The sequence below is a fragment of the Coregonus clupeaformis genome, chromosome 35, assembly GCF_020615455.1.
Source record: "Coregonus clupeaformis isolate EN_2021a chromosome 35, ASM2061545v1, whole genome shotgun sequence".
NCBI lineage: Eukaryota > Metazoa > Chordata > Actinopteri > Salmoniformes > Salmonidae > Coregonus > Coregonus clupeaformis.
In genome coordinates, this window is record NC_059226.1 from 14,886,809 (window position 1) to 14,899,622 (window position 12,814).

The 12,814-nt window shown below is 41.7% G+C and overlaps 1 protein-coding gene across 1 annotated transcript in view; it reads left to right on the top strand.

The window, feature by feature from the left end:
* LOC121551731 overlaps positions 1 to 12,814 on the top strand; it is a 76,841-nt gene that overhangs the window by 40,618 nt on the left and 23,409 nt on the right. The window contains exons 17-23 of the mRNA XM_045211149.1: positions 6,310 to 6,630; positions 6,785 to 7,099; positions 7,400 to 7,696; positions 10,108 to 10,428; positions 10,621 to 10,758; positions 10,944 to 11,250; positions 12,005 to 12,135. Coding sequence (XP_045067084.1) covers positions 6,310 to 6,630; positions 6,785 to 7,099; positions 7,400 to 7,696; positions 10,108 to 10,428; positions 10,621 to 10,758; positions 10,944 to 11,250; positions 12,005 to 12,135 — 1,830 coding nt within the window. The remainder of the gene's footprint in view (positions 1 to 6,309; positions 6,631 to 6,784; positions 7,100 to 7,399; positions 7,697 to 10,107; positions 10,429 to 10,620; positions 10,759 to 10,943; positions 11,251 to 12,004; positions 12,136 to 12,814) is intronic.

Genomic DNA, 12,814 nt, shown 5'->3' on the forward strand with positions numbered 1-12,814 from the left:
GCCAATATCACAACGCACAACTGTTTTTTCCCCGGCACTCTCACTTGTAATGCAATCAGATGCACAACCAGGATTTGGGGATAAAATAAATAACTGTTTTGATTATGTCAGATCATTGGACAAAGAGAATAACATTTAATAAAGAACCCTGTCTGTGTGTTTTTAAATGTTTCTTAACTGGGGGTGGGTCCACCATTAGGCTGAAAAGAAGATTGTGGTGGGACTTTAAGAGCAGTATTTCATTGGGCCTGGGACTATAGCAGGTCACGTTACAAGAACAAATACAAAGTTCAGAAACCCTTTAAGGGTTATACTACAATTTATGTTTGGGGGGAGACTTATTTTTAGGTTCCTTATTGGCCCCTCAATTTAGTTTAGACAATACACTGAGTGTACAAACATAAGTAACACCTGCTCTTTCCATGACAGACTGACCAGGTGAATGAAGGTGAAAGTTATGATCCCTTACTGATTGTTAAATCCACTTCAATCTGTGTAGATGAAGGAGGAGACAGGTTAAAGAAGGATTTTTAAGCCTTGAGACAATTATGACATGACTGTTTGTTTGCGCCATTCAGACGGTGAATGACAAAGATTTAAGTGCCTTTGAATGGGGTAAGGTAGTGGGTGCCAAGTGTACCGGTTTGTGTCAAGAACGGCAACGCTGCTGGGTTTTTCATGCTCAGCAGATTCCCGTCTGTATCAAGAATGGTCCACCACCCAAAGGACATCCAGCCAACTTCACACAACTGTTGGGAGCATTCATGGGCCAGCATCTCTGTGGAACGCTTTTTACACCTTGTAGGCTCCATGCCCTGAAGAATTGAGGCTGTTCTGAGGGCAAAACACAATATTAGGAAGGTGTTCTTATTGCTTTGTAAGCTCAGTGTGTACAGTATATACAGTGTACATATATTATTGCAATATTTACCCCAGAGTTTACTGTTTTTAAGTTACAATACGATGGATGAGTAAAACAAAAATTTGGATTAACCAAAATCGAGAGTTAAATTACCATGCTCTGGCAATGCTACCCCCATGGACAAGAGTTCAATGTGTGATCTTCTTGACACTTTCCAGCATTAGCATTACCATGACAGAGAAGAGCGGTACACTGTCACAAAACAGGAATGCATCCAACCAACCTGCAGAGAAGAATGGGAGAAACTCCCCAAATACAGGTGTACCAAGCTTGTTGCGTCATACCCAAGAAGACTTGAGGCTGTAATCTATGCCAAAGGTGCTGAGTAAAGGGTCTGAATTCTAACGTAAATGTGATATTTCCATTTGCAAACATTTCTAAAAACTTGTTTTTGCTTTGTCATTATGGGGTATTGTGTGTAGATGGATGAGGGGAAATACTATTCAATCCATTTTAGAATAAGGCTGTAATGTAACAAAATGTGAAGAAAGTCAAGAGGTCTGAAAACTTTCCGAATGCACTGTAGGGCTCTATTTAACAAACCTAACCCAATAGTAAATCTAAGTGCATGTGGTAGCGCTATATGTTCAGGGCTGTGTCAGGCATATTTGTGCTATTTTCACTATCACAATTATCGCACACTTGCTGGCTTTGGGGCGAAAGGGCTGGGTTCTGATACATAAACAAGTTGTGTGTGATGAGTGTGATGGAAGGAGTCAGGCGCAGGAGGGTAATCACTGAATACAGAGTTTATTCCTTAGTTACACAAAATACGCTGGAATAGCGACAAACGAAACAGGCACAGGGGAAACTATCTACCCTGGTAATACACTGTAACGGTATCTCCATACAATACATAGGCACAGGGGAAATATCTACCCTGGCAACAAAATGGTATGAGTAGCTCCACCGAGCTACACTACTCTCACATTCAAACGATCACCCACAAGGACAAGGGGGCAGAGGGAACACTTATACACAGACTAATGAGGGGATTAGAACCAGGTGTGTGTGATTGACAAGACAAGACAAATGTGATGATGATAATTGGGGCGGCAGTGGTTAGTAAGCCAGTGACGACGAACGCCGAAGCCTGCCCGAATAAGGAGGGGAGGCAGCCTCGGCGGAAGTCGTGACATTGTGGGTGTGTCGAGGCTAGGCGCCTCACTGGCCAATCAGAACGTGCTCCATGGCAAAATATGTGGTTGCTTGAAAGTTCAGTATTTACGGTCTTTTATGAATTGCCTTGGAGTCAACTCCAATTCCAATGTTAGTCCGTTATAGTTTGTTAAATGGCTTACAGAAACGAAATAACAAAATGTAGGTAACAACACATCTGCCACGCTGATCCTCAACACGGGGGCCCCTCAGGGGTGCGTGCTCTGTCCCCTCCTGTATTCCCTGTTCACCCATGACTGCAAGCCCAGGCACAACTCCAACTTAAAATCATTAAGTTTGCCGACGACACAACAGTGGAAGGCCTGATTACCGACAACGATGAGACAGCCTATAGGGAGGAGGTCAGAGACCTGGTTGTGTGGTGCCAGGATAACAACCTCTCCCTCAACGTGATCAAGACAAAGTATGTTGTGGCTTCTTGATTGTTCAGGCCGCATGGATGAGAACAAAGGAAGAAGGTGTGTCCTTTCTGGTTGAGTTGGGTGATTCCTCCTTTGTCAGGAGTTGGTGTCCTTATGCTTGTTGCTCTTCTCTGTTGGCTCCTTGCTTGAGTTGCAGAGGCTGTGCTCTAATAGTCATCTCCTTCTTTACTTGAAGAAGGAAACCTTAAATGTACCATTGAGGCTACAATAGCTCTTTAATGACTAAGTCTCCTTCTGAGACTGTTTAGTGCATGGGCTCTTCTGTCCCAATGTATGTACTGGATTACAGATGCTATTCCCTAAAAGGTACTTTCCCTAACTTATCAGTTCACCAGTTCTTGCCATTAAAGGCGAAGGTCCAGGACCTGTGGCCGGCCTACTGAGGATGGAGGTTCTTCTCCCTCCTCGAGAAAGGTCCACTGTATATAGACATAATATGACATTTGGAAATGTCTTTATTCTTTTGGAACTTTTGTGAGTGTAATATTTACTGTTAATTTTTTCTTGTTTATTTCACTTTTGTTTATTATCTATTTCACTGGCTTTGGCAATGTAAACATATGTTTCCCATGTCAATAAAGCCACTTGAATTGAAATTGAATTGAATGGAAATTGAAGGAGTTTGGAGGAAGTCAGTGGTCCATAACAGTTCAGCATTATGGACAGACAGTAATAGGATGTTCAACAAATCAAATCAAATGTTATTTGTCACATGCGCCGAATACAACAGGTGTAGATCTTACCGTGAAATGCTTACTTACAAGCCCTTAACCAACAATGCAGTTTTAAGAAAATAGAGTTAAGAAATGATTTACAAAATTAACTAAAGTAAAGGGGGGTACCATTAAAGTGACACGTCGCTACACATATAGAGAATTTGTATGTTTTCCACCAAGTCCTCCAACTAGGGGAAAGGGGCAAAAAATTAAGCTTCCCCAACACTGCTGACATTTGATATATAGGAAATAACATAAGTCAACATTAAGTGGAAAAACAATTTCACAAAATAAAGTGTTGAGAGTCATTAATAACATTTTGCAGAAAGCAGGACTAGCCGATTTTAAACAAAGGAAGGGTGCTATAATGTGTGAAACTGATAAAAAAATAAGTATGTTTCATCTGTATACTAAACAGTTGGTCTGTGAGAATCTGGCTAATGTTAACCACAACAAGTGACATACTGTGCATCTCTCACAGGGCAGTTTCACAAAGGAAATCCTTGAGCTCGAGATAGACCTAACTATCCAGCTTTACAAATGGTGTAAATAGCACAACAGCATATGCAAATACTGGTTGCTTGCTTGGTTTACATTTAAAGTTGTTTATAAATGTGTCAATAACTATCTACAGTGGGGGAAAAAAGTATTTAGTCAGCCACCAATTGTGCAAGTTCTCCCACTTAAAAAGATGAGAGAGGCCTGTAATTTTCATCATAGGTACACGTCAACTATGACAGACAAATTGAGAACTTTTTTCTCCAGAAAGTCACATTGTAGGATTTTTAATGAATTTATTTGCAAATCATGGTGGAAAATAAGTATTTGGTCACCTACAAACAAGCAAGATTTCTGGCTCTCACAGACCTGTAACTTCTTCTTTAAGAGGCTCCTCTGTCCTCCACTCGTTACCTGTATTAATGGCACCTGTTTGAACTTGTTATCAGTATAAAAGACACCTGTCCACAACCTCAAACAGTCACACACCAAACTCCACTATGGCCAAGACCAAAGAGCTGTCAAAGGACACCAGAAACAAAATTGTAGACCTGCACCAGGCTGGGAAGACTGAATCTGCAATAGGTAAGCAGCTTGGTTTGAAGAAATCAACTGTGGGAGCAATTATTAGGAAATGGAAGACATACAAGACCACTGATAATCTCCCTCGATCTGGGGCTCCACGCAAGATCTCACCCCGTGGGGTCAAAATGATCACAAGAACGGTGAGCAAAAATCCCAGAACCACACGGGGGGACCTAGTGAATGACCTGCAGAGAGCTGGGACCAAAGTAACAAAGCCTACCATCAGTAACACACTACGCCGCCAGGGACTCAAATCCTGCAGTGCCAGACGTGTCCCCCTGCTTAAGCCAGTACATGTCCAGGCCCATCTGAAGTTTGCTAGAGTGCATTTGGATGATCCAGAAGAGGATTGGGAGAATGTCATATGGTCAGATGAAACCAAAATAGAACTTTTTGGTAAAAACTCAACTCGTCGTGTTTGGAGGACAAAGAATGCTGAGTAGCATCCAAAGACCACCATACCTACTGTGAAGCATGGGGTTGGAAACATCATTCTTTGGGGCTGTTTTTCTGCAAAGGGACCAGGACGACTGATCCGTGTAAAGGAAAGAATGAATGGGGCCATGTATCGTGAGATTTTGAGTGAAAACCTCCTTCCATCAGCAAGGGCATTGAAAATGAAACGTGGCTGGGTCTTTCAGCATGACAATGATCCCAAACACACCGCCCGGGCAACGAAGGAGTGGCTTCGTAAGAAGCATTTCAAGGTCCTGGAGTGGCCTAGCCAGTCTCCAGATCTCAACCCCATAGAAAATCTTTGGAGGGAGTTGAAAGTCTGTGTTGCCCAGCGACAGCCCCAAAACATCACTGCTCTAGAGGAGATCTGCATGGAGGAATGGGCCCAAATGCCAGCAACAGTGTGTGAAAACCTTGTGAAGACTTACAGAAAACGTTTGACCTGTGTCATTGCCAACAAAGGGTATATAACAAAGTATTGAGAAACTTTTGTTATTGACCAAATACTTATTTTCCACCATAATTTGCAAATAAATTCATTAAAAATCCTACAATGTGATTTTCTGGAATTTTTTTTCTCATTTTGTCTGTCATAGTTGACGTGTACCTATGATGAAAATTACAGGCCTCTCTCATCTTTTTAAGTGGGAGAACATGCACAATTGGTGGCTGACTAAATACTTTTTTCCCCCACTGTATATATAGCTTACTAACATTTACAAATGTAACAATAACAATTCATAAATGGTGAGCAAACATATATTTTAAAAAAAATCTGATTTTTTTACTGGACATTATTATAAGGCATTATCCATTTAGAAATGGCAACCTCAGCAAATGTGTGTTTAATTGTATTGTTTTGGTTGTCTGTGTTTCTCCCAAACAGCTCATCAAATGGTGTTATCTACATTGGCAGGTAAGTGTTCATTTACATGTGAACACAAGTCTCAAAAAAGTTTTAAAATACTTTTAAAATGCTGTTAAAGGCCTCCTGAGTGGCGCAGCGGTCTAAGGCACTGCGTCATAGTGCTAGAGGCGTCAGTACAGACCCCTGTTCTATCCCGGGCTGTATCGCAACCGGCCGTGATCGGGAGTCCCATAGGGCGGCGCACAATTGTCCCAGCGACGTCCGGGTTAGGGTAGGGTTTGGCTGGGGGGGCTTTACTCCAGAGCGACTTACAGTTAGTGAGTGCATACATTTTTCAATGGTATTTCCTCCAACACATTGGTGCGGCTGGCTTCCGGGTTAAGCGAGCGTGTGTTAAGAAGCGCGGCTTGGCGGGTCATCTTTCGGAGGATGCATGACTCGACCTTCGCCTCCCGAGCCGGTCGGGGAGTTGCAGCGATGAGACAAGATTGAAATTGGGGAGAAAAAGGGGAACAAAAAAAAAATGCTGTTAAAGTCCAAAAAGGTTAAGCAACACGTTTGTAACAACTTTTAATAGAACAGCTTTGACAATACTGGCTGTTTTTAATTGCTCATTAATCATTATTAATCATTTTTCCAATCATCTCATTTCCTCTTTGTGAGCTGGTGAAGAGATCAGGCTGGTCAATGGCACTAGTCTCTGCTCGGGGACAGTAGAGATTCTTTACAAGGGCCATTGGGGAAGAGTGTGTGGTCAGAAGTGGGACGTAAACGATGCCAATGTGGTGTGTGGCCAGCTGGGCTGTGGAAGGACTGTGAGTTTCCAAGGTACTGCCCACGTAGGTCAGGGTAGTGGTGGCAGACCTACTTGGCTGGATGATGTTGGGTGTAACGGCAGTGAGAGCTCCCTCACAGAATGCTCACATGGAGGATTGAAACACCATGACTGTTTACAGTCTCAAGACGCCGGAGTTGTCTGCTCAGGTAAAAGTCCCTGGGTTGCTATTGTGGTTGATAAAAGTCAAATTACAGTTCATTATGCTTGTGTCAACTTGCCATTGATTTAGTTGAATGTGCTACTGAAATGCATTTATTTTCTCCTTAATTTTCTACTTTTCTACTTTTCTTTCATTCCTAGTTAAACCTAACGTCAGACTGGTCAATGGGAGTGACCTCTGCTCTGGGAGGGTGGAGGTCTATCAAATTGGTCACTGGCGAACCGTGTGTGATGACGTGTGGGACTTGAATGACACTGCTGTGGTGTGTAGACAGCTGGGCTGTGGGAGAGCTGATAGTGCCACAGAGAGGGCCTACTTTGGTCAGGGCAGTGGGTCCATTTGGCAGGATGATGTTGGCTGCTCTGGCAGTGAGTGCTCCATCACACAGTGCCCACACACAGGAGGAGGAACACATGACTGTAATCATGGTAACGACGCAGGTGTTATTTGTTCAGGTAAGGGAGTCTCTTTGCCTTGTCTAGACTAGAGTTTTATCAGGGTTTGGTTTGAATTGTGCAAAAAGGTCTCATCATAGAGAAAATCCTAAAAAGCATATTACTGCAGTATTATTGCCTGCTCTGCCACCTAGTGGAGAGTTGACCGTTGCAGAAATAATTTTAACCCAATCCAGACTTGGTGATATGTGACCAGATGGGGGCAGCCTAGAACAGAGCATGTGGCTAATACAGTATGAAGACCAGCAGATAGGTTGTGATTACTGTTGCCTCACTAAACTACCTGTATTTGACCAACAGGTGTTGTCTTGCAGAAGCCTTCACTCTCCACAGACCCGGCCTATTCTGCCTTCTTGCATGGAGAGGAGGTCCATCTCACCTGCACTCTTCCATCCTGTATCCTCTGTAATGCTGTGGAATTCCTCTTCTATCTGAATAGAGACTCCATCATGTCCGTGACCGTTGGATCCTCACAGCCCAGGGCTACTTTAACAAAGTTTAAGATGGATGCTTCACACCAGGGCAGTTACCGCTGTCTCTACAGAACCCTCTCCAACGGCCAAGTCATCAGCTCCCCTTACAGCAACGTTACTAAAGGTGAGGTGGTAGTTGGGAAACAAGTGTTGCATAATCTACAGTGAGCTCCAAAAGTATTGGGAGAGTGACAAATGTTTTGTTTTGGCTCTGTACTACAGCACTTTAGATTAGAAAATATACAATGACTGAGGTCAAAGTGCAGACTGTCAGCTTTAATTTGAGGGTATGTTCCTACAGTGGGGAGAACAAGTATTTGATACACTGCCGATTTTGCAGGTTTTCCTACATACAAAGCATGTAGAGGTCTGTAATTTTTATCATAGGTACACATCAACTGTGAGAGACGGAATCTAAAACAAAGATCCAGAAAATCACATTGTATGATTTTTAAGTAATTAATTTGCATTTTATTGCATGACATAAGTATTTGATCACCTACCAACCAGTAAGAATTCCGGCTCTCACAGACCTGTTAGTTTTTCTTTAAGAAGCCATTCTGTTCTCCACTCATTACCTGTATTAACTGCACCTGTTTGAACTCGTTTCCTGTATAAAAGACACCTGTCCACACACTCAATCAAACAGACTCCAACCTCTCCACAATGGCCAAGACCAGAGAGCTGTGTAAGGACATCAGGGATAAAATTGTAGACCTGCACAAGGCTGGGATGGGCTACAGGACAATAGGCAAGCAGCTTGGTGAGAAGGCAACAACTGTTGGCGCAATTATTAGAAAATGGAAGAAGTTCAAGATGACGGTCAATCACCCTCGGTCTGGGGCTCCATGCATGATCTCACCTCATGGGGCATCAATGATCATGAGGAAGGTGAGGGATCAGCCCAGAACTCCACGGCAGGACCTGGTCAATGACCTGAAGAGAGCTGGGACCACAGTCTCAAAGAAAACCATTAGTAACACACTACGCCGTCATGGATTAAAATCCTGCAGCGCACGCAAGGTTCCCCTGCTCAAGCCAGCGCATGTCCAGGCCCATCTGAAGTTTGCCAATGACCATCTGGATGATCCAGAGGAAGAATGGGAGAAGGTCATGTGGTCTGATGAGACAAAAATTGAGCTTTTTGGTCTAAACTCCACTCGCCGTGTTTGGAGGAAGAAGAAGGATGAGTACAACCCCAAGAACACCATCCCAACCATGAAGCATGGAGGTGCAAACATCATTCTTTGGGGATGCTTTTCTGCAAAGGGGACAGGACGACTGCACCGTATTGAGGGGAGGATGGATGGGGCCATGTATCGCGAGATCTTGGCCAACAACCTCCTTCCCTCGGTAAGAGCATTGAAGATGGGTCGTGGCTGGGTCTTCCAGCATGACAACGACCGAAAACACACAGCCAGGGAAACTAAGGAGTGGCTCCGTAAGAAGCATCTCAAGGTCCTGGAGTGGCCTAGCCAGTGTCCAGACCTGAACCCAATAGAAAATCTCTGGAGGGAGCTGAAAGTCCGTATTGCCCAGCGATAGCCCCGAAACCTGAAGGATCTGGAGAAGGTCTGTATGGAGGAGTGGGCCAAAATCCCTGCTGCAGTGTGTGCAAACCTGGTCAAGACCTACAGGAAACATATGATCTCTGTAATTGCAAACAAAGGTTTCTGTACCAAATATTATGTTCTGCTTTTCTGATGTATCAAATACTTATGTCATGCAATAAAATGCAAATTAATTACTTAAAAATCATACAATGTGATTTTCTGGATTTTTGTTTTAGATTCCGTCTCTCACAGTTGAAGTGTACCTATGATAAAAATTACAGACCTCTACATGCTTTGTAAGTAGGAAAACCTGCAAAATCGGCAGTGTATCAAATACTTGTTCTCCCCACTGTATATAGTGGGCAAACCGTTTAGAAATTAAATACCAAAAGTATTGGGACAAATTCACTTATACAGTATGTTTATTAAAGTAGTCAAAAGTTTAGTAATTGGTCCCATATTCATAGCACGCAATGACTACATCAAACTTGTGACTCTACACATTTGTTGGATGCATTTGCTGTTTGCTTTGGTTGTGTTTCAGATTATTTTGTGGGGTATGATATTTTTGCGTCTAACTTTCTCACTCATCATTATTCACGATTTATTCAGGACTATCCGTAATCATGGTAGCACATTAATATAGAAATGTTTAGAAACATACTATATTCTTATTTACAATAAAAGTACATCCAAAATGACACAATACATTATTTACCATTCATTTCTATTGGGCACAAAATCATCTGAAACACAACCAAAGCAAATGCATCCAACAAATGTCTAGAGTCACAAGTTTGATGTAGTCATTGCGTGCTATGAATATGGGACCAAATACTAAACTCACTGTATTTTTTTATGATTCAGAGCCTTGATAGAGACAAGAGACTGACTACCTTGTCCATCGCACACACATTTCTCAGTTAGAAGGTATGAATATGGAATTACATTACTGTCAAATTGCTGTTTACTTTCTTTCCAGTGGTCCTGCTACAGCCCAACATCTCTCTCAGTCCTCCAAATGGAGGGATGTTTTGGGAACCTCAGGGGCCAGAGGTGATCAGGGGCCACAGCTTCTCCATCACCTGCTCCATTCAGCCACAGTATCCTGGAGGCCTCTTCTATCTGAACTTCTCTGGATCCAACAGAACTGAGACTACGCCAGCAGTCAACCACTCTGCCTCTTTCCACTTCCCTGTTGCAGAGTATAAAGACCAGGGGAAATACAGCTGCAGCTATGGAGTCAACGTCTCCACCCGGTTATTCAGGTCGGCTAATAGTGAACTAGCTGTCACCATTAGAGGTAAAATAACACATGTTTAAAAAAAAAAAGTATTTAAAATAGCTTTTTTTACGTGAGAGAAAAGTAATAGTATTGTAACATGACTTATCATCCTTCATATCACATTTTTGTTTGTTTTTATATTCTATTAATTTGCCATTTACAAGTCTTGATCTGTAGGTCTAAACCTTGAAATACCTACATTTTCTTCAGCATTCATGGTCCCCATCATTGTTTCTGGAGGGACTGGTGGGGTAGCACTGCTGTTTCTGCTTCTGCTTGTCATCTGTCTAGTCATCTTGAGGACAAGGAGGAGCAGAAAGCCATCTACAGAGACTGGCCAGAGAGAATGTAAGTGATATCACAATTATGTAAACTCAAAGGCTGAATCTGAACTTGATTTAGGCCTTGAGCTTGAAAAGTTAAGTTAAGCAGCATCTCAAAATACTTTTGTTGATATCATTTTGTTTGTAAATCTTTTCTATTCCCAGGAGTTTGCTGTTGGAAATATTAATGAGCAAATTGTTATACAACAGGTATTGACAACAGAGGGGAGGACCACGAAGAGGAAGAGGAAGAGGACTATGTGAATTTAGAAAACGACTGTTACAAGGGAGGTCTGGAAAGAGTGACGGGTGAAAAGAAGAATGGGAAGGAAAAAGGGCACAGCTATGGGAAATCAGAGGATGTCTATGACAACGAGGAGGGAAACATTCAAAGAAAGGGTGTTTGTGGGGGGTCTCATGAGAAAATGAATAGTGAAGACGATGATGAAGATTACGTTAATGTCTCTGTCTATGATAATGCTGTAGCACATGATATGAATGAAGACATTTATCAAAACTTTTAGGAAAAGTAACTGTATGCAACCTGTCAATAAAGTAACTCATTGGCATCAACACATTGATTTGGTCCTTCGTGACATGTAAATGTATTTAAATAATACTCATTCAGATGCAATAGTGACAACTACGGTTGCTATAGTTGACACTTAACCTCAAACATATACAAGTAGACACATGAAATAATTGTATTGCTTTATTTTATTTTGCTTTTGTAACCAATCGAAATGTTCAGCATATTTGATGCATTGGGTCAAAGTCCAAACTGTAATTTTTGTATGCATTGGTGGGGTTTCACTTTCTGTGTCTTTGATCAGTTCCAGTGTTGTTGAGGAGCTAGCATTATGTGTGAAACTGTTGGGTGATTGCACTAAACTGAACTGGATCCTCATTGCATGTTTTTGAATTTCACTTTTATTTCTCCACTTCTTCTTAGAAGAGGAGTAGAAGGTGTTCAACCAAGTGATATGAGGTCCAACCATTAAAATAATATGAGCATTGGGAAGAAAAAGGTGCGACTCTCGACTCACTACTTTGGGCCTTTGCCTTCCTAATCCACTTCCTTAGGTCAAGACCATCAAGCTATGCTCTTGCTTTTGATTCTCCCTGGTTTGTCTATCAATCATACAGGGTACATGGGCTTCACTGGCAACAAAATTGTCTACCCTAGATACAACAGCACAAATTAGGAAGTGACAGAGGAGCTGTGCACAGGAAATGCGTCCTCATATACAGTAACATCTTACATTCACCAGACAGTCCGCGACAGAGACTGGTCATCACACTTTTCACCAGAAAGCTTGTTCAGTTCTACAAGAGAAAATACCTTTCTTTATTTCTGACATGAAGATAAAAATATTGAGAAGTCTCCTCTATCTGACAATGGGTGAGTTTAACTTCCAAAATCTCCAATTTAATTTCATATCTGTCAGCAAAGGGAGAACACTACTTTGCTTGAAATTAATATGTTATTAACGGCTGCATATTGAATACAAGTACTCAGGGATGAATCCTACATTCAGTTGAGAGAAATGTGTATCAAATGTTCATGTCAATCTAAATCAATGTCAACGGGAGATTTGCTTGAACCTTTAAAGTTTCAAAACTTTGAATCTCAAGTAAAGATTTGAGTCTCTGTCAGTAATGGGGAAGAATGAATAGAGTAATCTGTCCAGACTATCATACATTTCCAGCCAATAGTCAAATGACCTATCAATGTTTAGTAAAGGGGTTGATTTTCTCAAGCATATCATTGACTAAGAAGGAAAGACTGACTTCTGCCAGATAATTGATACAGGCAATTAATGTAATATTGATTTTATATACAAACACATTTTAGAATATGTTTTAATACGTTTAAATTCTGAATCCAATATCCATCCAATTAAATTTCAAATAATGAAATCTAATGTGGTCAGTAATTAGCGGTCAAATAAATGAAGCATAGATTGGTAATTTTTTTGAGATACATTTGCACACAGAAACTAGAGGCCATGAGTAAGTTGATCAAAAATAATGGCATCGATGGCACCGATTGCCCTATGGGGACGCTGTTATAAGCAGTC